This window comes from Hippopotamus amphibius, chromosome 9 (assembly GCF_030028045.1).
Source record: "Hippopotamus amphibius kiboko isolate mHipAmp2 chromosome 9, mHipAmp2.hap2, whole genome shotgun sequence".
Classification (NCBI taxonomy): Eukaryota; Metazoa; Chordata; class Mammalia; order Artiodactyla; family Hippopotamidae; genus Hippopotamus; species Hippopotamus amphibius.
In genome coordinates this window covers 125,124,186-125,149,932 of record NC_080194.1, presented here as the reverse complement: position 1 = coordinate 125,149,932, position 25,747 = coordinate 125,124,186, and the positions used below count along the sequence as shown (strand labels likewise).

At 49.6% G+C, this 25,747-nt stretch overlaps 1 protein-coding gene across 1 annotated transcript in view; it reads right to left on the bottom strand.

The window, feature by feature from the left end:
• The window catches only part of SEC14L5 (SEC14 like lipid binding 5), a 37,399-nt gene that overhangs the window by 3,445 nt on the left and 8,207 nt on the right, over positions 1-25,747 (bottom strand). Inside the window, 11 exon segments of the mRNA XM_057750799.1 lie at positions 516-650; positions 4,079-4,172; positions 4,174-4,233; positions 5,813-5,883; positions 5,977-6,065; positions 7,607-7,796; positions 10,626-10,738; positions 14,505-14,697; positions 15,277-15,405; positions 17,697-17,828; positions 18,257-18,406. Coding sequence (XP_057606782.1) covers positions 516-650; positions 4,079-4,172; positions 4,174-4,233; positions 5,813-5,883; positions 5,977-6,065; positions 7,607-7,796; positions 10,626-10,738; positions 14,505-14,697; positions 15,277-15,405; positions 17,697-17,828; positions 18,257-18,406 — 1,356 coding nt within the window.

Genomic DNA, 25,747 nt, shown 5'->3' with positions numbered 1-25,747 from the left:
CTCACCCCCTGGGGAGGCAATAAAGGGGGTCTGGGGCCGCCTCCCCTGCAAGCAGTTGCCTGATCATCCCCTGCCGTGCGGCTATGGGTTAGGGATAAGTCCCTCTGTGTACACCAACTCCGTGGTCCAGGCTGCTGGGACATTTGAGTCCCCTCCTCTTGCAGCAGAGGGTGCAAAGTCTGCAGCTAAACTCTACCTGCTGGCTAACAATGTCCTGGATGGGAATACAGAGGGGTAAGCCTGTGACTGGCTTGGTCTCAGCTTCCGGGAAACTTCTATGTTTCACTCACTATGTTTGAAAGAACCAAAGTCAGGCCCCTCCTTCAGAGAGGAGTCACCTCTCGTTGGGGCAGCTTCTAAAAGGAGCTCTGCCCCAAAGAGCCAGCAAGGCCCTCGCCAGGTCAGAGCACGCATAAAGGGCCTGCCCTCCTCCCGCCTCCTTCCACCCGCAGCCTCACCCCTTGGACGCCACAGACCATCTCCCACTGTGAGCGCAGAGCCCACTGGGGCCTCACCAGGCACTCTCCCCCGAGGAAGTCGGGGATCACTTCTTTGTCCAGGTAGTCGACGAGGCCTCCGGGACCCTGGTAATTGCTGCCACTGTAAATGAGGAACTTCTGCCTGGTGTTCTCGTTGATGAAGGGGCTGATCTGAAATGGGGGAGATGAGGCCAGATGGAACATTGTTTTTTTAAATTGAGGAGTAATTCACAGCACACAGAGTTAACCGTTTTAAAGTGAACAATTCGATGGTTTTTAGTTCATTCACTATGTTGGGCAACCTTCACCACAAACTCCAAGACATTTTCATCCCCCCAGAAGGGGAGCAGTCACTCCCCTCTCCTTTCCCCTCAATCCCTGGAAACCACCACTATTCTGTCTCTCTGATTTGCCTATTCTGGAGATTTCACAGGAATGGGATGACACAGTATGTGGCCTTTTGCGACTGGCTTCTTTCACTGAGTGTCATGTTTTCAAGGTTCATCCATGTTGTAGCGTGTCAGAACTCCCTTTTCACCTAGATATTGTCACACTGAGTGAAGTAAGTCAGACAGAGAAAGACAAATATATGATATCACTTATACGTAGAATCTTAAAAAATGGTATAAATGAACCTATTTACAAAACAGAAATAGAGTCACAGATGTAGAAAACAAACTTATGGTTACCAAGGGGGAAAAGGAGGGGGGGATAAATTGGGAGATTGGGACTGACATATACACACTACTATGTATAAAACAGATCACTAATAAGAACCTACTGTACAGCACAGGGAACTCTACTCAATACTCTGTAATGACCTGTATGGGAAAAGAATCTAAAAAATAGTGGATATACGTATATGTATAACCGATTTACTTTGCTGTACAACAGAAACACAACATTGTAAATCAACTATACTCCAATAAAAATTAATTAAAAACAAAAAAGGGGGGAAAAAGAACTCACTTTTCATGGCTAGATAATATTCCATTGTGTGGATGGCTATGTTTTGTTTCTCCCAAATGAAAAGTATTTTAACACCAAGCTCTAAGCTGCACGTCAGTCTGGCTTTTCACGGCGTCCCAATGCTGGGGTGATGTCTGACTTAGGAAATGGTTGGGGAAGGAAAGAAGGGAGGGAGGCGGGGTGGGGGAGGCCCTTAGCACAGCAGAGCACAAGCCAATTCAGCAAGGAATGCCTCAGGCAGAAGATCATTTGGGAATCAGAAATCCCATCTGTGTGGGTCACACTCCTTCAGCCCCCACCCTGGGAGGTGGTGCCCAAGGGCCTCAGCACCCTGGCTCCATGCACTGGCTTTCATCTGGTGTGGCCAGCGGCAGGGGGTGGTAGCAGGAGATGGGAGGTGGGTACTTCTTTCCCTGCTCCCTCCCTGCTCCAGTGCCCCGGGCAGCCCCAACCCTCACCTGTTCCAGCCTCACAGGGCTCCAGTGGTAACAAGAACATTCCCTCCTCTTGTCCTTCCAGCCCTGGGGTGGGCAGGGCTTATGGCAGTGGCCAGCCCCTGGGGCCTCCCCATTCTGCCCACACCCCTGCGAGGAGTTCTGGTGTGTCACACACACTCCCCAGAGCCATCTGGGTGAATCCTGCTTCTGGCCAGGACCCCAACTGACTGGCTCCCACTCCCACCCGACATACATCTTCTTAGGAAGTCTCCAAACAGCAAAGAAACTTAATTTTCACAAAGATCAGGCTATTTCAAAATAAAATCTTCAGTAGCAGATCCTGCCTGTCCCTCCTGCAGCTCCTGCTCCCCAGCCCAGCCCTAACAGAGCCGTAAAGTAGCCCCAGAAGCCAGGGAACTTTCCACCCCACAAGTCTGCTCACACCTCTCCTCCAACAGTCCTGCCATGGCTTCCTTCTGCCCCAGGATAAGGTCCCATCTTTGCCACAGCCTGGACTCAGCAGGTGCTGGGCCCTGAGCATCTTCCCAGCCTCCTCTGGCCACTGATTTTTCAGTCCCTCAGAAGCACCCAGCCAGGTCCTGCCTCCAGGCCTTTGTCGGTGCTGTGCGGGCTGCCACCACACCCTTCCTCCTGCCCTTCTCCCACTTGACTCCCACTCCTTCCTCAGGTCTCAGATGTCACCTTCCTCAGGTCTCAGATGTCACCTCCTCAGCTTCTTCAGTTCCCCAATCTAAATTATCCCCTTCCACATCGCCCCCTGACTTAGTCTCCCCAAGAACCCTGAATGTCCCCAAGCCCTTATCACAGGGCATCGTGAAGCAGTTACTTATGTGGGGCTATTGGGTTTCTCTCCCACATATACCCCGTGACCTAGGGGGAGACACTCTGCATCCCCAGGGCCTGGAGAGGTGCCTGGCACACAGTAGGTGCTTAGTAAAACACTGAATCCATTTAACTTTCTTTTCTTCTTTTTTTTAAATCATAATTATTTATTAACATAGCGCTTTGGATTCTATTTTTCTTTTTGGCTGCATGGCTTATGGGATTTTAGTTCCCCAACCAGGGATCCAACCCATGCCCTCTGCAGTGGAAGTGTGGTGTCTTAACCACTGGACCACCAGGTAAGTCCCTGAATCCATTTAACTTTGAACTTGAGAATCTCTATCCCGATTGAATCTCTAGGTACAGCAGAAATTCTCAGGCTTTCCTGGGCACCAAATCCCCAGGGCATTTGGTAAGATGCTGACCCTGAGTCTATAGGATGGAGAGGGGACTGACATTCTGCACTGGCCTGCGGACCACACTTCAGCAGCAAGGCCTCAGGGCGATGGTTTTCAACTGCAATCGATAACCCGGTAGTGGCTGTGAAATCAACTTAGCACTACTTTGAATGCAATGGACTAGAAAAGAACAGCAAAGAGCATGTTATAAATAGTTACAATAACCATCACTTGAGAATCTGTTGTTTCAGGGGGGTGTGTGTGCACGTGCGCACACGTGTGGGGGCACGAGCCACATGAGGGGACCAGGCTGCCACATAAAGTGGGTCATGGGCAAAAAGTTTTAAAATCCCTATAGCACAGGATCCCAACACTGCTTGGAATCAGCTCACAGGAGTCCCAGCAACACCGTACAGTTCTCGGTGTGGCTCTCGCGTGCACAAAGCAGGACAGTGGATACATAAAATGTGGTCCATCCATACGATGGAATATTATCCAGACATAAAAAGGAATGAAGTGCAGATTCTTGCTACAACCTGGATGAACCTGAAGTCATTATGCTAAGTGAGAGAAATCAGACACGAAAAGCCTCATATTGTATGATTCCACTTACATGAAATAGCTAGAAGAGGCAAATCCATAGAGACAGAAAGTAGATGAGAGGGGGCAGGGGGCTGGGGGGAGGAATGGGGAGGGACTGCTAATGGGGATAGGGTTTCCTTTTTGGGGTGATGCAAATGTTCTAGAACTCACTGGTGGTAATGGTTGCACAACTCTGCGAATATACTAAAAACCACTGAATTCTACGCTTTAAAAGGGTGAACTTAATGGGATATGAATTATATTTCAATAAAGCTATTATTTTGTTATTTAGAGGAAATGATGCAGGATAATCGGGCAGGGCAGCTCACAGAGGGACCCCCTCCCCTCTCAGCCTCCCGCCCTTTCTTACCAGTGTCCAGAGCACGGGGAAGACGCGGGGGGCTCGCACAATGAGCAGCCGGCCCAGGGTCTCAGGGTAGTTGTCCTCCACCACCTCGATCATGAGCAGGCCGCCACAGGTGCCGCAGGCTGAGGCCCTCCAGGTCCACCAGGCAGGTCCAGGAGCTGCAGCAGAGACGCCCCCTCACTCCACCTCATTCAGCTACCTCCCAGGGCCCGCGACACCATCTTCAGGGACCCGGGGGCCCACAGACAGGGAGGAAGTGTGAGGCTCAGTAAGGCAGCGCTGGGACCACAGGACACGCTCATGGACCCTGCCACTGTGGGGAGGCCATGTGGTCCAGAGGATCTGAGCATGCACACCGAGGCTGAGCACCCAAATCCAAGTGCCTGAGAGCTGTGTGCCATGAGCAACTTCCTCAACAGGACAGTGGCAATGACAGTAACAGTCCCCAGCTCATCCATTTTTAGGATTAAATGCGATGGTCTATGTAAAGCTCTCTGCAAGGACAGGCACATAGCTTGTGCTCATTAAAAGCTAGTTATTACTACTAATTGTTGAAAAAGATGCTGACTGCTAAATAGAGCATAAGCACTGAGAGCACACACTCCAGAGCCAGATGGCCTGGGTTCAGATCCCAGCTCTGCCATGTGCTGTGTGGTTTTGACTGTTACTTAACCTCTCTGTGCCTCCACTTCATTAGAACTAATTCATTAGGAAAATGACCATTTTGCTGTAGCAAGTGGTCCCTGGGAGCCTGTCCATCTAGCTTCATTCCCCTCACCTTGCCCACCCACTCCAAGGAGTCCCTTCATGACACCCTGTCATCTAGCCATCTAGGGGGCATTCCACTTCTGGCCAGGACGCTGATTGAGCAATTCTCAATCCCAATGGACATCCCTTTAGGAAAGCTCTAAATAGCAAAGGAACTTAATTTTCACAAAGATCAGGATATTTGGGGATAAAAACTTCAGCAGCAGTCCTGCCTGTCCCTCCCTTGTAGGCTTGGGCAGGGTGACATGACTCAAGGAGCTCAGAAGAGTCCCTGCTACAGAAGAAGTGCTATGTGCCTGTTTGCATCACCTCTTAAGTCATGGCTGGAGGGATCTTAGGTCCCTGACCAGGGATTGAACCTGGGCTCGAGTCCTCACCATAGACTGCCAGGGAATTCCCATTAAGTCATTGTTTTTGATAAACCATAAAGAAACCCTAGGAAGGGTTTACAGAATATGAAGCTGCAACTCAGAAAGGTTAAGTGTCTTTGGGGACGATGCCACTGTAAGGACCGGTGTGGGAAACTCAGCTCAGGAACAGGAGTTTGGGACAGCCAGAGGGGGGCAGTGGGTCACTGATGTATCATGACACCTGCGAGGTCCACCTGCCTGGGAGACGGGCAGGGTGGATCTTGGGGTGGGAGAGCTGGTCTCAAAAAGCCAAGTCCAGGGGGTTGCATGGCATGGGGAGAAAGTCCTTGAGCCCGAGCTAGACCAGCTTCAAACCCCAGATCTGCCCCCTTCCCCACTCAGCAGCCTTGGATGACATCGCCACTCTAAGCCTCAGTTTCCCCTCCATAAAGAACAGAGATGCTAAGAGTCCCTGCCTTGTAGGGTCACTGTAAGAATTAGATGAGGACATTCCCGTAAATCATCTAGCAGGCTGCCTGGCACAGCATCCACGCCCAGGGAACCTTGGCTGTTTTTACTCTTCAAGGGAGTCTGCCCGCCCCCCGGCCCAGGTTCTTGCCTGATGGGACGGCCAAACTGTTTTGTGTTCCCTTCACACCGCTTCTGTCCTTCCTCGTTGACAGAAAGAACCTGCAAGGCAGAGAAGGTGCCGGTGACCGTTCACTTAGCTGCTCCAGCCGCAGGCAACCCCAGGGGCTCCAGGGAGCGGGGACCCCAACTCACGTGTTGCAGCAGCACCTCCTCCCCCATGGCCTTCATCAAGCCCTTGGTGTCCATGTGGCCCAGACGCAGGATGTACAGGGGGCGGCCGTCTTTGGGGTAGGGGCGAGCAAGGGGGGTACAAAAGGGAAACAGGATTACATACTTTTACATAATACTTTATACATATTATATATGCACAAACAATTCTTGTTTTCTGCAGTAGTTAAATTCTATAAAGTCACCTCGAACACTGAATCAGGGAGCTCAGAACCACTGCTTCTAGGGGAAGTAAGAGGTTAAGTTCCTGCCAGCCTCTGGTCATGACATTTTTGTGGACTGATCCGTGTGTAACTTTGTTTTGAGTGTGTTTCTATTTGAGGACACCTTGTTTAATTTATGGTGTTGATTCATGAACACTGAATGTGGCTAGGAGCCTTGTAACTCCTGGATGGAGCTTATCTAACACAAACTTTCTTCATAAGGCACATCACAGCCTTCTTGTGCTTAGGAACATGGAGCTTCTGCATGATGCAAAATCAACACAGAAAAGCACAAAATGCAAAAAAAAATTGGCACCAAATAGACTGCAGAAATGATACTCTTTTACGGTAGGAGCTAAAACAAGGAGGCGGAAGGACACTTGTTCAACCTCAGCTGGGGGGAACGTGCACATCCGGTGACTCAGATTTTTTGTCACTCTGTCCGTGAAGGATGGTGAAAGCGCCCTGAGTATTGATTTGGGGGTTACGAGTAAATTTTAAGGAGTAGGCAAGTTCACAAATACAGAATCCATGAATAACACAGATGCACTGTATATTGAAAGCAAGTGTGCCAACCGGTTCTTCAGGAGACTCAAGCACTTGCCCTAATCAATACGTGTGAATTTTTAACTAAAGGACATTGAAAAGTGTAACAGGCGCTGGCTTCAATGGCAGTTTAATAAAAAACATCCAGAGATATATTTGTAGTGGGTTGAACAGGGTCCTCCCCAAAACTCACATCCATCCAGAACCTCAAAACGTGAGCTTATTTGGAAACAGGGTCTTTGCTGACACGATTAGTTAAGGATCTCAAGATGAAACCATGCTGGATCAGTGTGGGCCCTAAATCCAGTGACCCCGGGTCCTTGATAAGACGAGGAGAGGACACGGAGAGGCACCGAGTTGGGGAGGCCATGTGAAGACAGAGGTAGGGACTGGGGTGATGTGGCCACAAGCCTGGGGCCACCGGAAGCTGGAAGAGGCAGGAAGGATCCTCCCCTAGAGCCTTCAGAGGGAGCATGGCCTTGCTGACACCTTGATTGTGGACTTCCAGCCTCCAGAGCAGTGAGAGGGTAGTTCTCCGTTGCTTCTAGCCACCCACTGTGTGGTAGTCTGTTAAGGCAGCCCCAGGACACTAACGCAGTCAGTATTCACACAGCCAAAAAGGAACAGTGGGCGGACCCGGCCCCTGGGAGAAACAACTCGTCACCCGTCCAAATGTCTATTCCAGCTCCGCCTTCACAGCTGGGTTGTCACCTCAAAGGCATCTCCACATGCCCAGAAGAGTCAAAAGGAAAAATAATAAGACCCTAAAATGAAAAGGGGCAGTCAACACGTATTCAGCAGCGACTCGAGCGTGCACGCCACATTATGTAGGTAAAGGGATGCACCTATGTCCTGGTAGTGCCAGCCCCCCGCGTAGAACTCCTCCAGGAGGGCAGGGGGTCGCCAGGTCTGAAGGAGGAGGTCCACCTGGTGCTGCTTTCGCCAGCTCAAGGACTGGCACAGCATCTCCCGGGCCCTGTCCAGGTGGAAGTCTCGAGCCCGCAGGAACCGAAGGATGTGCGCGTCTTTGGGGATCTGAGGGGAGAAGGAGGAGAAGGACCTTCGCATGGAATTCCCTAACCCAGGTGGTAAAACTGGAAAACAAGTCTCCTGTCTAATCTGCAAAACACTTAGCTTGGAAAAGGCCGTGACACTCAACCACGACACAGTCAAGGGTGGACTGCAATGAATGTCTGCGTTTGGGCTTCCTGATGTCCCGCTCCTGTGCTGGGGGGTGGCATCTCTTTTCTCTTGGGGAACTGCTTTTCCTGCCCCTTCCCCAACACCAGCCGTGGTTTTAGTTGGTGTTGCTAATCACAGGACCCCGCTCCCATGGCCTCCGGTGGACACAGCCATGCCAGGCCAATAAGAGCGTTTAGACGATTTTAAATCTGAAGAAAGGGGCACAAATCCCTTTCTTTACGGAGGCAAAGGTGAGACTGAAAGCTGTGGGCAGCCACAGCTCCAAGCTCAACAAGAAAGCGCGTCTGAGGGGATGAAGCAGAAATAAACAGATACCAGACTAAGGGGTCCCAACAGCATTTCAGTTCCGCTTGGGGACATCCCTGAGACGGCTGTGTCATTGGCTGAATGGTGTCCCGCCAAAATCATGTCCACCAAGAGCCACGGGATATGACCTTATTTGGAAATAGGGTATTTGTAGAAGTAATTAGTGAAGATGCGGTCACACTGGATTAAGGGGAGCCCTACTCCAATGCCTGCTGTCCTTGTTATAAGAGGGAAATGTGTTTTTTTTTTATTGGGGGATAGCTGTTTTACAATGTTGTGTTAGTTTCTACTGTACAGTGAAGTGGAGTTCCCTGTGCTATACAGCAGGTTCTCATTAGTTATCTATTTCATGAATATTAGTGTTTGTATGTCAATCCCAATCTCCCAATTCATAAGAGGGACATGTGGACACAGACACAGAACGTAAAGAGGGGAGAAGCCCACGTGAAGATGGAGGCAGAGATTGGAGTGATGCATGTACACACCAAGGACTACTGGCAGCGATCAGAAGTTGGGAGAGAGGATGGAATGGATTCCCCTCACGCCCCCAGGCTCCAGAAGGAACCAATCCTGCCGACACCTTGATTTCAGATGCGTGGCCTCCAGAACTGTGAGAATAATTTTCTGTTGCTTTGAGCCATGCAGTCTGTGGTATTTTGTTTCAGCAGCCCCAGGAAACTAATACACCCCACTTGACAGGTTGTTACATGGGCCCATAAATCCCACCCTTCCCCCTTTCTTTGTCTTGCTGAGTCAAGCTGTATTCCTACCACATATAACCCAGACTCTACCTAAAATGCAGAGATGACAAGCTAAAACCCACTTGCTCTCCTTCCTTCCCTCAGGCAAAAACCAGCAGTCAAGGGAAAGCCAGCCCATAAAAAGTGCCCTTTTCTGAGTGCTGTGCTGAGCCAGACACCACGTGGATTCTCCCTTGTAATTCACTCCGGGGGGGCAGGGAGGGGGCGGGGGTGTGTGTGTGCTCACCTTATGCCCATTTTACAGATGAGGAGACAGGCAGACAGGTTACATCCCAGCCCAACACTAAAGTAACTCTCTTGTCTGCTCCGCGGTGGGGGAAGGGGAGGAGGGGCAAGGAACTCCAGACTAGGCTAGAAGCTCTTATTCAACAGAGCTGAAGGTCAGGTCCGTGCTTGGGACCTACATGCATGGTGGACACTCATGCGTGGGGCTTAGAGTCTAAAGGCAAAGTCCATGTGCAATCAAAAATCAATCCTTGCAAGTCATTAAATCTCTTAGAAAAGAACAGTACGCATGATTTTGTGAACACAGGGCTACAGAGTGGTGACGGTGCTCCCCAAGGGACACCGGCAATATCTGGAGCCATTTTTGGTTGTCACAACTGGGGAAGAAGAGCTCCTGACCTCTCGTGGGCGGAAGCCAGGGATGCTGCTCAGGGCCCCACAGTGTGGGAAGACATTCGGGAACCTTTTTGTAACCTTGAAAATGTTGAAGTATGTGGGCCGAGCGATGGGATTCAGAATGTCCTGCTTGAGCAGTGGAGGAGCTGAGGGTGCGGGGCGTAGAGACTAATATCACCCTGTTTGGTCCTGAAGGATGGCTGGTTAGCCAAAGACGGGTAAGATTCCTCAGAGGAGGAACAACCTGACAGGCACAGCCACAGAGGGGCCAACAGGGGTGGTGCATAGAGCCTTCCTTATATCACCGTGTTTGGCCCTGGAGGATGACTGGTTAGCCAGAGACAGGTAAGATTCCTCAAGGGAGGAACAACCTAAGACAGGCACAGTCGCAGAGGGGCCAGCACGGGTGGGGCACAGACCCCCAATATCTGAGAGAGGTCTCTTGCCCCCAGGGCTGTTTTGCTCTCCACACCCAGCTCAAATCCACACCTGCTCAGCTCGGACCCAGGAGGCAAACAAGGATCATTGCCCCAGTCATGTGAGGCCTTTGATTGTTTATGAGTGTAACCTGAGAATGTTAGCCCACGAACTCAATAAAAGCAACCTGGGATGAGTCAGCAGGGCTCTTGATCCTAGAGGTCTTGAGTCCCCCGGTCCCATCTTTCTCTTCAGTCTGCGTCTGTGTCTTCTTCAAGCTTGCGGCACCCGTCACTCACCTCGAGTCGCCGAGTTGATCTCGGCACCACAGGGCACAGGACAGCCCCCCATAAAGAACTGTCCTGGCTCAAGTGTCAACTGCACCAAGGGTGGGAAACCCTGCTATGGGTGCTAGGTACAGAATGCATGAAACAGGATATAATAAAAAGAAGGTAAAATAGAAGTGTCCAGTGTTGCTAATTACACAGACTTACTTACCGGCCCTCCCTCCCCGCGTGCCTGAGGCTGAGATGCTGCAGCCCCGGCCCCGACCCACCTTGCCTTTGTGGGTCTCCTGCAACCAGTGCCGCAGCTGGATCAGGCAGCTCTCCTGCATGGGTGTGAGGTGGCCCAGGCACCTCTCAATGTAGTCCGCATCCAGCTTGTCCCCTGGAGGAGAAGAGGCGGTTCAGGACAAGCAGGAGCGGCTGTGTGGTCTACCCTTTCTGAAACCCTTGCCTTACTGGCCACCTCAGATCCGAAATGGAGTTCCAATCGCACAATAGCCTTTTCACCAAACAGCTGCTGGTCTTCAGAGCTTCTAGTGTTTCCAACCCATGTCCAAGGTGATTCTAAAAACTCATTTCGGGCCAAGCCTGGATCTCACTGTGGTGAGGGTTGTGTCCCTTTGACCCTCGGAAATCAAGATAATTCCTACCCTCTGGGAATGTAAGTTGGTGTAGCCGCTATGGAAGACAGTATGGAGGCTCCTCAGGAAACTAAAAATAGAATTACCACATGATCCAGCAATCTCACTCCTGGGCATATACCCAGACAAAACTATAATTCAAAAAGATACATGCACGCCTATGTTCACAGCAGCACTATTTGCAATAGTCAAGACATGGAAACAACCTAAATCTGTCCATCTGTCCATCAACAGATGAATGGATGAAGAAGTATACACACACACACACACACACACACACAAAATGGAATACACTCAGCCATAAAAAAGAACAAAATAATGCCATTTGCAGCAACATGGATACAACTAGAGATTATCATACTAAGTGAAGCAAGTCAGGAAGAGAAAGACAAATACCATATGGTATCACTTATACGCGGAATCTAAAGTATGGCACGAATGAACCTATCTGTGAAACAGAAACAGAATCACAGACGTAGAGATCAGACTTGTGGTGGCCAAGGGGGAGGTGGGTGGGGGAGGGATGGACTGGGAATGTGGAGTTGGTAGACGCAAACTATCCCATTTAAAATGGAGAAACAACAAGGTCCTCCTGTACAGCGCAGGGAACTATATTCAATCTCCTGGGATAAACCATAATGGAAAAGAATATTTTAAAAAAGAATGTATGTATGTGTATAACGGAGTCACTTTGTTATGCAGCAGGGACTGGCACAGCATTGTAAATTAGCTATACTTCAATAAAAGACATTTTTTTTAAAGATAACTCCCGCCCTCTGGAGCTGCCCAGCCTCTGAAGATTATTAACAATACGCGCTCACGTCTACCGACGTGCATCATCTGAGCGAGCTCTCCCAACCGCCCTGGGAGGCGGGCGTCGGTATCCCTCCCGCGGTAGAGAAGACAAAACCGAGGCCTGGAGAGGTTCGGTAACTTACACAGGTGAATGCATGTGGTGTGCCCAGCATAAAGGAGGTAGTCAATAAATACCAGTTCCTTTTGCCTTCCCACCTCCCGGCCCCCTTACGGGGTTCGGGGCTCTTGGTAGACAAAGCCCTGACCCCAAAATACAGCGTGGGAGCTGCATGAATCGTGCCCACTGTTCAATCCCATCTCGCATGATTGGGCTGTTTGAGGTCTGCATGTGCCGCCATTTAGAGGTGAGGCTCCAAGCTGAGGTCCTGTTGCCCACTCTTAACTGCTGGGGTGGCGGATGCTGGGATGGTGAGGCATCGCGGCATCTTAGCATCTCAGCATCTTCGCATCTCAGCACTGGGTGGAGGTGGTCCACAAAGAGCAGCCTCCATGGACATAGCCTGTTCTTTGTGTGCAGAGGGCACAGTAAGAAAACAAACGGAATGCCTGCACATCCAGTGGCAGGACCCCGCCTTTTGCTCCAAAACATAAAAAGCCCAGGGCTGGTGGTCATTGCAACTGCACCAGTAGGCACCTGGGTAAACAGAATTAGGAGAGATGCTGTGGAAGGACCACCCAGACTCTGCAACACCTCAGACTGGTCAGAAACGGAGATGCTGAAGATGGGGATGGGGCGAGGAGGGAATGAGGGAGGAAACACAAGGGAGGCAGGAGACACCAGCTTCCTTCCGGCCTCCAGGCAGATGTGAGGCCCCTTTCTCCTTCTGAGCACAAAGGCTCAGTGATACAGAGCAGGGTGGAAGGGGCGTGACCCTGCCTGCTGCCAGCCATCCTGAGTACTGGCTCTGCTGGTGGACAGCAAAGACGGAGAAGGAAGGGAAGGCTGGTGCAAAATGGGGAGGGCACAGGGCACAACTCGAAGAGTGTATGCACAGGAAAGGGCAGAAGAAGTGCAGTGTTGTAAAAATAATTTTTTTTAATATTTTAAAAGCATACATACAACAGCAGCCAGCTAGTGCACACAGTTGGTACAGAATAAATATCTGTTGAATGAATGAATTTTGTTCTCCCTAAACACAGCCCCAGATGTATTTTCGGCTACGCGGCTTATCTCTGCGTCAGGCAAGACCTTGCACTTCAGTGGCCCCAAAGAGAAAACAATCATCATGAGCATTAGTACACATGGTTAAAATTGGATTCATGAGGTGTGTGTGCAGTTTTGTGTCCTCGGTTTTTCCTTTAACATTATATTGTGAACACTTTCCTTGTCAACGAAAGTCTGAAATATGACAAAGGACTATTTGACTTAATATGCAAAGAGCTCTTACAAAGCAATAAGAAATCGATGGAAAAATAGGAAAATGGACATAAGACAAGAACAGGAATAAGAAAGGAAAGAAAGAAAGAAAGAAAGAAAGAAAGAAAGAAAGAAAGAAAGAAAGAAAGAAAGAAAGGAAGGAAGGAAGGGAGGGAGAGAGAAAGAAAAAGAAAGACAGAAAGAAAGAAAGAAAAAGAAAGAAAGAAAGAAAGAAAGAAAGAAAGAAAGAAAGAAAGAAAGAAAAAGAAAGGGAAAGAGAAAAAAGAGGGAGGGAAGAAGAGAGGGAGGGAGGGAGGAAGGAAGGAAGAAAGAAAAAGGAAAAAAGTCACCAAACACGAAGAAATAAAACTTGACCTCATTCATAAAGAAAGGAGTGGTCACTAATCTACCAGCAGTCACTCTTTGCCTTTCAGAAGTTTAAAAATTTCTAATAGTCTTGGGGTAGCTGAGGTGAAGTCAGCAATAGATGCGGGTACTTCTGCTGGGAACATCAACTAGTACAACTTCTTTGTAGGCCTGATTGGTAAATCTACCAAAATTTTAGTTTCGTATACCCTTTGACCCAGCAAATCAACATTTAAAATTATATGCTACATATATGCTCATGCAAATATTTTTTAAAAACCTTATGTACAAAGAGGTATCACATTATTTGTATTAAAAAAAAAAAACACGGAAACAATCTACACACCCATCCAGAGGAGATGAGCTAAGTAAACAAATTAAAATAATAATCAATTTTATTAGTAAATAAATTACAGTGCAACCACACCACAAAGTACTGCAAAGACACATGTACTGATACAAAACACTGTTCAAGCAACATTAGTAAGTGAAAAAGAGGCAAACTATCAAATGGAATGTATATATGCTCTCATTTGTTCAATGTAGGTTACACATGTGTGTGCGTGTATACACATGTGTGTGCATATATATGCCTAGATAGCTTCTGGAAAACTGTCGTTGCCTCCAGGGAGAGGAACAGAATCTTACTTCCTACTTCACATCTGAGCAGTTTGAATTTTTTTTTTCTACCACAATCATGTATTACCACTTAATTTAGAATAGTAATAAAATCAGAGGAAAGGGCAGCCCTGAGGCATCAGATCAGTCAATTCCTGATATAGAAATAAGTCAGTTCTGGCTCTTGGGCTGGAGCAGAGAGAAGGCAAAGCAGCCGGGAGAGGGCGGAAGCTGAGTTCCGACCCCAAGGAGACCCTTGGCAACTCTCCCCACCCCTACCTCCTCCCCTCAAGAGTAAGCAAACCCACTGCGGCCCCCAGGGCAGACCTGGCCAGCTGGCTGAAACCTACCGTCAGTACTGACCAACTCGGAAGCAGGGACTTGGGTGCTGCTGGGTCTGCAGATCTCCAGGCAGCCGGGATCCCTCAGACCAGCCTGGGAGCAGGCGTCCTCCTCTGGGACTGGGGCAGGCGTCCACCGGGGAATATGAGAGATGCCCTGGGAGAAGAGCTCCTTCAGGTAATGCTCAATCACCTCCTTCCCCTGGAAGCCAGAGAGACACATTGGTACCTAGGAGGACAGCCTGGGAGTCGCCCCCACCTGGCTCCGCCCCCACCTGGCTCCGGCCCCATGTGGCTACTTAGCAGTTGAAATTCAGCTGGTTCAAAGGGAGTTGTCCTGGGGGTGTTAAATACACACTGATTTCCAAGACCTGGTACCAAACGAGGAATGTAAAGTAGCCTGCGAGTAAGTTTCATATTGATAACACATGGATAAAGTATGTTATTATTAAAATGAAGTTCACCTGTTTCACCGCACTAACAGGCCTCTACTCAGTGACGGGCCTGAGATCTTTAAACCAAGCAGCGCACAGTGTCCCTCTGTCCAGAGAGTTCACTGCACAAGCCCGGGAGCACTGGGACAATGACTATGGTGTCCTCATTATGGACCAGGTGTTTCCATCCATTATCTCATGTGATGTGACTTTGATTAGAATACCCGTTCTACGGATGAGGAGACTAAGGCTGAGGAAGGTTAAGGTCTCAGGGTGGCAGATTGGGGTCTGCAGGCTCCGAGGTCTCTACACCTTCCTCCCCGTGACCAAAGGAACCTGCCTCTTACCCTCTTGATGTTGGCTGTGTACTGCTTCATGGCGATCTTCTCCAAGGCACTTTCGAAGCCAAAGAAGGACCGGATGTCGAGTGATGCAGATTGCTCAAAGCACGTCCACTCTTCATTCTCAGGGTGGACCTGAAAGCCAGGCAGGGGCAGTGACACGGTCTCAGTGTGGGGGATGCCATGCCCTCCCCAGAGGGCTCTCTTGGCGACCTGGACCCAGCCAGAGTAAGCAGTGGACAGCACATCACAGCCTGGCAACAGCCAAGGGCAGCAGCAGTACCAAGGGGCCCTGCCCAGAGAACAATGCAAGGTCTAAAGCCTTAGAGAACAGAGAGCCTTCTCAGGAGGGACCAGAAGAAAGTGAGTCCAATGTTGCCGTCCCTTAAAAACAACATGCACATAATGATATATTTAAATAAATAACATATTTAATATGTCATTATAAATAAATTATACATAATGCTATATTTTATATTTTAAAATATATTATCATATATGTTATGTATTTATACATCATATCTTTATTATAAATAAATATGCATATGTATGTAAGCAAAGACAAACTTCATGGACACAGCTACTATGCAGATCCAGGCTTAGTGTCTCTCAGACTTCTGTGGCCAGAAGCCTTAGCAGGGTGTCCATTAAATATGCAGATGCATGGGCTGAACAGGTCCAGGGAGGGGCCTTAGAATCTGTGCTTACAAGCATCCTTGGTGATGCTGATCACCAGCTGTTGGCAGAATTCACTCTAATAAACTCTACACTAAAAGTGACTTATAAAAAACTACCACCTACACCTCCCTAGGGGTAAACATCCTGGGCTCAGTCTCCAGGAGGCCCCAAGAGGAGCTGGAGATGTGGAAGGAAAAAGCAGTGAGCATTTACTGGATGCCTGCTGTATGTGAGGCACTACACAAAGTGCCTGGGGACCAGACAGATGAATGAGGCAAGGTCCCCTGTGGGGGAGGCTGGGTGAAGACACATCAGAAACACCCAGGGGAGCTTCCTTCCAGTGGTTAGAACTCTGTGCTTCCACTGCAGGGGCCGAAGCTTTGAACCCTGGTGGAGGAACTAAGATCCTCCAAGCCACCCAGCGCGAACTTTTGTTTTGTTTAAAAATAGAAAACAAACAAACAAAAAACCTGCAATGGGCCCCATTTGCTACCTGGTAGTTACCACCTCGAACACTACCATCTGGGATGTAGCACCGGCTAAGGAGCTTTACTTACATTACTTCATTTGCGCCTCCCAGTGCCCGATGAGGCAGGTTCTGCTGCTGTCCCCATTTTACAGATATGGTAGGGTGGCCCCGGGGAGGGGAAGCAATTGCCCAGTGTCGCTCAGCAAGAAAGTGGCAGAGCTGGGTTCATCCCAGCAAAATGCCTCCAGACGCCTCACTGAAGCCCTGAGGCCAGCAGGACTTGGCCCCCGCAGCCCCCATTCTCAGACCCCGCTCATCCACCTGAGTCCCCACACGTGCTGTTCCCTCCTCCAGAACTCTGTTCCCAGCCCTCTTATCCTTCAGATCTCAGCGTCAATAGCATGTCCTCAGAGAGGCCTAGGGGACACTGTTACCTCAGACACTGTCACCTCCTCTTATTTTCTGTAATTCTGGATCCCTTCTTAGCCCTGTGACAAAGTTGTAAGTATGTGTTGACTTTTTTTCTCATCTGTGTCTCCCACTGGAATGGAAGTTCCGAAAGGGCAATAGTCAGGCAGATGGGTCCACGGCTGGGTGCCCAGGACTTGTCAGGTTGCCTGGCACATAGTAGGTGCTCAATCAGTACATACTGGAGAATAATAATCATTAATTATATTAAAAGTTAACATGAACTCTACTCAGTACTCTGTAATGACCTACATGGGAAAAGAATCTAAAAAAAAAAAAGAGTGTATATATATATATGTATAACTGATTCACTTTGCTGTACACCTGAAACTAACATAACATTGTAAATCAACTATACTCCAATAAAAATTAAAAAAAAAAAAAGTTAACACCTATACAGGACTTAGGATGTGCCAGGCACAGCTCTAAGGTGTTTGGATATTTTACTTCATTTAATCCTCACCACAACCTATGCAGTAGGTATGGTCATTCACCCCTTTTTACAGGTGAAGAAACTGAGGCACAGTTTCATGAAGGAGAGGGAGGGGGAGGCAGGGTTGCCAGGTTTAGTCAATAAACTATAAGATGCCCTGTCACACTTGAATTTCAGATAAACACAAATATTTTAGTATGTCCCAAGCAATTTTTGAGGCAATTATATATATAATCAGCTGTGTATGCTGAGGTAAGAGGCATCCTGTATCCTATCCGACATCGCCCTGGGAGGGCAGAAGTGGGCCGGACCGCACGGACGTCAGTGCCCAGCCAGGTGCCGGAGCCAGGATCCAGGAGCTGCAAGCCCGATGCTAACCGTGTAGCTGCAGTTCTCCTTGACCACCACGCGGTTGGCGAAAGTCTCGTTGTGCGCTTCGATGAGGAGCGTCCTCTCCTTCCAGTTCAAGACGTTTCTTTGCACGAAGACCACGTGCTCGACGCCAGCGATCTGCAAGCGAAGGGGCAGCGGCGGCTTGCGTGTGGGACATGAGGTGCGGGTTGGGGGTGCGAACTCAGAGGGCTGGCCCCTGTCACCCTCGGACCCAGGGACCCCCGGCCCCCTGCCTCGCGCCAGCCCACCAGCCTGAGCCGGAATCCCCGGCTCTTTCCCCTTCTCCCCACTTCCCGGACCCCGGGACTCCCTCTTGGCCCTAGTCCCCCGGGCAACACCCAGTCTCAGCCCAGCCTCCCGCCCTCGTCTCTCCTGGACCAGCGAGGCCCCCGGCCCAGAACCCCTCCGTGCACCAAAACACGCTCGCCCCACCGCGTGGACCCGTCCTCCCCGCCTCCCAGGTCCCCAGCCCGCCATCCCCTGCCACCCGTCTGGTCCCCTCCTCCGCGCGGTCCCTGGTTCTCCAGGACCCCCTCAGCGCCCACCTTCCGCAGCAGCCGCGGGGCCTCCACGCGCAGCCGGCAGCTTCGCTCCACCACGTGGACCGACCCGTCAGCGCTGCGGGACTCGCGCAGGACCTCGCTGCCCAGGAAGATGGGGATCTGCGGGCAGGTAGGGAAGCGCTTCTCGTAGGCCTGGGAACAGAGGGGCAGGGGGTGAGCGCCAAGGGGGCTGGGGGCAGCCAGAGCACAACCCTACTCCCTCCCGCCCTTGCTGGGCTGTTGTCTCAATTCCGAGGGGGGTGTATCCAGAGAGGAGAAGAGCGTCCCTGCCCGTGGAAAGAGCAGTGACCACTGCGCCTATTACCCAGACCACCGTCTTAACACCTGTTCCAGAGCAGTGACTCAGGAATGCCAGAGCGATGACTTGGAATATCATATTTTGACTCTACATTTGAGTTTTTGACCTCAGGACGTAGAGTGGGCTAGCTTGGGGCATTTTATTTATTTATCTATCTATTTATCTATTTATTTATTATTTTATATCAGAGTATAGTTGATTAACAATGCTGTGTTAGTTTCAGGTGTACAGCAAAGTGATTCAGTTATACATATCCATGTTCCTACTCTTTTTCAAATTCTTTTCCCATTTAGGTTATTACAGATTATTGAGCAGAGTTCCCTGTGCTATACAGTAGGTCCTTGTTGGTTATCTATTTTAAACATGACTGGGGCTTTTTTTTTATTATTGAAGTTTTAAATTTTACTTATTTATTTATTGGCTGCATTGGGTCTTCATTGCTGCACGCGGGCTTTCTCTAGTTACATCGAGTGGGAGCTACTCTTTGTTGTGGTGCACCAGCTTCTCATTACTGTGGCTTCTCTTGTGCAGCACGGTTCTAGGTGCGTAGGCTTCAGTAGTTGTGGCATATGGTCTCAGTAGTTGTGGCTCTCAGGCTCTAGCGCGCAGGCTCTATAGTTGTGGCACACAGCATGTGGGATCTTCCCAGACCAGGGCACGAACCCGTGTCCCCTGCACTGGCAGGCGGATTCTTTACCACTGCGCCACCAGGTTTGGGGCTTTTTAAAACAAGCTATCTTTTAGGGGAAAAAAATGACAAAACCAATACCCCTTCATGATTAAACAAATAAACAACAACACTCAACAAACTAGGAATAGAAGGGAACTTCCTCAACCTGATAAAAGGCACCTACAAAAACCCCCACTAACATCATACTCAATGGTGAAAGACTGACACTTTCCTCCTAAGATCAGGAACTAGGCAGAGATGTCTGCTCTGGCTGTTTCCATGCAACATTGTCCTGGAGGTTCTAGCCAGGGCAGTTAGGCAAGTAAAAGAAAAAAAAGCCATCCAGATTGGAGGGTGAAAGCCCACTTCCAGAAGTGCCAGGGTCAGAGCCACGGGATGGGGGGTGGGGAAGGGCAGGCCGGCATCTGTGGCTGACGGTATTCAAGCAGGGTTTGCTCCAAGAGCCTGTCACAGCCACGTGTCCCGGAATCAGGATCAAAGTGAACTCCAAAAATAGTGCTGGCATCTGAGGACACACACCTCCTCCCCATCCTTCCTGGCTTCTGGGAGGGAGGCGGTACCACCCAGCTCAGAAGGGCAGAGAGTGGGGAGAGGCAAGGAAGAAATGCTTGGTGCCCTTGGTGTCACTCAAGGCCCCACAAAGCTAGCCCAGGGCGTCCTCTGCCAGGGTTAGGAGGGCAGGGCTGCCTCCGTGTGTAGAGGGTAGTTGCTTTGTACAAACACACCAGGGTTAGACTAACTCTTCCAGGGGCGAATGCACAATGGGGCGCCTTGGGGGTCTGGACTCAGGGCTGGCAAGGGAGGGCCCCTGAGAATGGTGTCCCCCTACGCATCTCAGCCCACCTTGAACCCTCTTTCAAAGGAACGCATTTCTTCACTGAAGAAGGAACTGCATAGCAAAGTAAGCAGAGCTTGGGGTGAGGTTAGGAGCCTGGTTTGAAGCCCAGCTCCACCTCCAGGAGAGGCAAGTCCCTTCTTTTCTCTAAGCCTGTTTCATCATCTGGAAACTGGGTTTATACCAAGTTGAGTATCTCACACAGAGCCTGGTGCACAGTAGGCACACAGGACTTTTATTCTCCAGGTAACAGGACTCAAATGGTGGCACAGTGCAGATTTGTAAGAACTGCAAACAACTCCCTCCCAGCCCTTTCTGAGCAGAGGGAGCCAGGGGAGCTGGGTTCCACCCCACCTCCATGATGGGCAGAGGGATGCTGTTATTATTTTGAAAGTTTATGGAGGGAAAGGGGTGCATGTGTCCAAACTGGTCAGGCTCTGTTTGAGTTTCTGCTACCTTCTCACTGGGTGACCTTGGGTAAGTCACTTGCCCTCTCTGAGCTTCCTCATCTATAAAATGGGCTGGTGGTAAGAATGTCACTCGATCACATCTCAGAGCAGTTGGCACATGGTGACCTTCAACTCAGCTCCTCTAGCTGTGTGTTTTTTTCCATTTAATCCTCTGAATGGAGTCCTCATTTGACAAATGAGGCAACTGGAGCCCAGAGAGGCTAAGTAACTTACCCAAGGTCACACAATGCAAAATGGTGAACCTGGATTCGAATCCCCGGCCAGGCCAGCCCCTGCTCCCTCAGGAACCGTTTGTTCAGCAGCTTGGAAACAGCCCAGGCATTATCCCCCCGGGGCCATGTGGTCATGACTTCTCCACCCTCAGTCCTTCAACTCCTGCCTAGCAGTGGCCACACTGCCCTTGAGCGTCTCTACTTCCTCTGTTCTGCAGTCTCTCTCCTGCTCCCCAGATGGAACGACATAGAATAGGCCTGGATGCCCAGAACAAATCCCACACTCCTTACTCTGTCCCACCAGCCCACCTCCCACCCCCAGCCTCCTTTTCTCTGCTCCAGCCTTGCTGTTTGTAGAACATACTGTCATAGGTTGAACTGTGTGTCATACACCCCTAACACAATTCATAGGTTGAAATCCTAACCCCCAGTACCTCAGGATGTGACCTTCTTTGGAAATAGGTTTGTTGCAGATGTAACTAATTAAGATGAAGTCTTGCTGGAGTAGAGGGGGGCCCCTAATCCAATAGGACTGGAGTCCTTTTAAAAACAGGAAATTTGGAGACTTCCCTGGCCATCCAGTGGTTAAGACTCCGAGCTTCCAATGCAGGGGTCATGGGTTTGATCCCTGGTCCAGGATCTAAGATCCCGCATGCTGTGTGGTATGGCCAAAAAAAAAAGGAAAGGGGGAAATTTGGACATAGACACGCACACAGGAAGAACACCATATGAAGATGAAGGCACAGATTGGGGTGAAGCCAAGGAACACCAAGGATTTCCAGCCACACCAGGAGCTAGGAGAGAGGCGTGGCAAAGATTCTCCCTCCTCACAGGCCTCAGTAGGAACCAGCTCTGCTGACACCTTGATCTCAGGCTTCCTCCCTCCAGGGCTATGATGTAAAAAATGTCTATTGTTTAAGCAACCCAGTTTGTGGTACTTTGTTATGGCAGCCACAGGAAACAAATATACCCGCCAAGCTTGTTCCTGCCACAGGGCCCTTGCAGGGCCTTTGCACTCCCTCTGCTTGGAACACTAAACAATCCACTTGACATCAAAGGGGAAGAGAGGCATGAGTCACAGTGGCTTCCAGTGGGTAGGAGACCTGGATTGGAGGCTCAAGAGATGCTCTGGCTTCAGGGACTCGTCCATGCTTGTCCTTCCTGGGACATCCTCCCCTACCTTCATCCCTACAAGGCTGCCTCCTCCACTATTCTCTGTCCTGTTCATTTTCTTGGTAGCACTTATGGCACTTTCTAGCCATATACTTGCTTGTACATGGTGTGTGCAAGGCCTGGGCTATGTTCTTTTTTGCAGCACTGACCTCAGACCTGTGCCCATCTCAGTTCTTGGCACACACTAGGGCTAACAAAGAAAGAAAGAGTGCAAACTTTCCAGTGGCCCAAACAACCCCATGAAAGGGGTCCGGGGAGAGGAAGGACAGGCCATGAGCCCAGTGCACACAGCCAACCGAGCTGCACTGACTTCCTGTTGTAACAAACCTCTTGTTGCAAGAGCCCCGTCTGGAGCCCCCAGATAATGGTGGGGCTGACCAACAGCAGATGGGTGCTTGGACACACCTCTCCCTGACTGTGAGAAGGAAAGCACTGCCTTCCTCAAGTAAAGAATGGTTGTTTCAACAATAGTGTCACCCCAGGAACTGGGGGCACCCCAGAGCCCAGGCTCTATTTGGCAGGCAGGGAGCCCTGAAATAAGGAGTCTACTCCAGTGCCAATTCTCCAGAGTCAGAGGCTGTCAGCCAGAGATTCCCCGGGGTTGTGAGGGCTGGTGTTGGACACTGTTGTTATGGTGACATTACGGAGGGTTGACTGCACATTTTCTCCTCATGACATCCTGTTGGAATGAAAAGTAGTGTTTTCCCATTTTACAAATGAGTAAGTTGAGGCTCAAGAAGACAGAGTGACTTGGGCCAGTAAGTGGTGGGGTTGGAGCACAGGCCTGTCTGACCCAGACCCCAACCCTGAATTGCCCAGTCCTGCCTCTCGGGGGACATTAGCTACATCACACATGTCAGCGCTTTGGAACTCCTGAGTTCTGCTGGGCTAAACCCCACAAATGAGGGTCCCTTTGCCTTTGGCAGGTCAACAGGGTCTTACAGGATCAGATAGCTCACAGGACCCTCCCTGTGTTGGAGACCGGCTCACACAGCCAGTTTTATCCCTGCCTGAGAGCCTCAGATGCTGACTGCTATTCCCACAAATCAGGCCTGAGCTTCTCCCTGCTGGACAAACACGTGGTGTGGCCTCCTCAGGTACATACAGTAGCAGGAAGATTCGGTTTCAGCCCTTCTGCCAAGTGGCTGGAGAGGGACACCCACACTTGCCAGCTCAGAAAGGGAGCTGGTCCAAGGCCCAGAACCCACCCAGGCAGGAACAGGGCTGGGGCAGACAGAGACCAATGGAAGCTTCGGTCGAAGACCTCCTACGGCTGCCCATCCTGCGAAAATCCACATTGATACACTAAGCATGTGAAGAAGGGAGCCTGGATTCCTAGCCAGACCTGCTCACCTCCAGGCTGGGTAACCTTGAGCACCATGGCACTTCCTGTTTCTCCCTGAGGCTCATCTACAAAGGTGAGTAATCATGAAACCTCCCAATGAGTGCTCAGTTGTGCCTTTTTCCTTCTTTCCTGTGTCACAACTGCTGAAGTAAAAAGTCATCAGCCCTGAATCCCTAGTGCCTGTCAAAATGCCTAGCATGCAACCGACACTCCGTAGATATTACATGATGAATGAGTGAACGACAGTGTAGCTCAGCCATGAAGGGCGTGGACGCTGGGGCTTGGGTTCGAAGTTCTGCTCTGCTTCTTACCAGCTCTGTGGCCTTGAACAAATCATCAAGCTCTCAATTCCTTCCTTCCTTCATTTGTTAAAAGGAGAATAAGAAAAGTAGCTCCCTTACTGAGTTGTCAGGGGAATAAAGGAGTCTGTTTTGGTAAAGTGCTGAGAACAGTGCCTGGAACATGGTTTGTTCTACATAAGTATTTGTTCAATAAATTTAAATTTTAAAAAAGAGTGAGATTCTATGAAGTACAGAAACGCTATTTCTGCTAATCACTTGACAGCTGCTCGCTCCTCCCCTCCCTCCTTCCTTCCTGCTGCTCCTCACGCAAATTCAGAGGAAGCTGGGATGCTGCTTACCCCCGTCCTTCCGCCAAAAGTGGGGAAAGAATATCCCAACCGCACCAACGTATTCTAGCCCAATACTTCACCGTCTCTTTCCGAGCTGCAGGCTGGATGCGGGGACTGACCACCATGACCATCGCACGAAGCGTACCCTCCCTGTCACACTCTTCAGGAGACTTCCTCGTCCACCCCCAGTTTCCCCCGCAAGCCTGGGAGACCCCAGGACAGACATATCAATCCTCTCAGCTCCCATCCCACTATTCATATTGCGATATAATTCTCATACCATAAAATACACCCTTTTAAAGTAGACAGTTCAGTGGATTTTAGAACATTCACAAAGTTGTGCAACCATCACCACTGTCTAATACCAGAACATTTCATCACCCCCAAAAGAAACCCCACACCCATCACAGACACTCCCCTTTCCCCCAACCCCAGCCCTAGGCAACTACTAATCCACTCTCTGTCTCTGTGGATTTGCCTTTTCTGGACATTTCACGCAAATGGAATCATACAATATGTGGCCTTTTGTGCCTGGCTTCTTTCACTGAGCATCACATTTTCATCCATGCTGTAGCATGTGTCAGTGCTTTATTCCTTTTCACAGCTAAATACTATTCCCTTGTGTAGATCCCCCAGCTCTTGGCAGAGTTGCTTGGAGTTGCTGAAGGAGCCATCAGACACCCGTGGCAGCAGCTATATCCTAGCTGATGAAGGGCAGCGGGCGTGGGAGAGCCAGGGTGACATCACCCTGAAGCCTTTTGAAGTGACTACTGTATACAGTCTATAGAAACAGCTGTACCCAGATGGCCCTGTAGCTGAGAAACCCGCTGCTATTCTAGTTAAAGCCAGCTCAGGAGACAAAACGATGAAGACAAAGGGTCAGAAGGACTCTGCAGGGGGCCAAGGCTGGGATGTGGTGGAGATGAAGCTCAGGGTTTAGACGCTACCTCTGCCACCTGCCAGCAGGGTGACCTCAACTTAACCTCTCCAAGATTCAGTTTTGTTAGAAAAAAAGAGGATTATGATGATGGTAATTTTGTAAGCATTGCTGGAAAGATTAAAGGGAGAGACGATGTGTAAGGCATTTAGCACCATACCAGACACCACATAGTAGATTTCTCTTTTTTTAATGGACAAGAGTAAACTAACAGGGACTTGAATTGGTATTTGTACACCCATGTTCACAGCAGCATTATTCACAATAACCAAAACGTGGAAACAACCCAAATATCCATTGACAAATGCATGGACAAAGAAAATATGGTCCAGCCATATGGTGGAATATTATGCAGCCATAAAAAGGGATGATATACGACACATGCTATGTGCAGCAACCTCAAAAACATGATGCTCGGTGAAAGAAGCAGACACAAAAGGACAAATAGTGTATGATTCCACTTCTATGAGGTCCCTAGAGTGGTCAAATTCATTGAGACAGAAAGTAGAATGGTGGCTGGCAGGGGGTGGCGGAGGGGGAGAACAGGGAGTTAGTGTTTAATGGGGACAGCGTTCCAATTTGAGAGGATGAGAAAGTTGTGGAGGTGGATGGTGGTGATGGTTGCACCACAGTGTGAATGCACTTGATGCCGCTGAGCTGCCACCTCTAAAAATGGTAAATTTTTGTGTTTGTTTTTGTTTTTGTTTTCTTTTGGAATCTTTATTTTTTTGACATACAATAAACTGCATATATATAAAGTGTACAATTTGATTCTTTTTTTCTTATTACTAATGTATATATGGCAATCCCATCTCTCAGTTCATCCCACCCCAATCTCCCCCGCTTTCCCCACTTGGTGTCCATATGTTTGTTCTCTACAT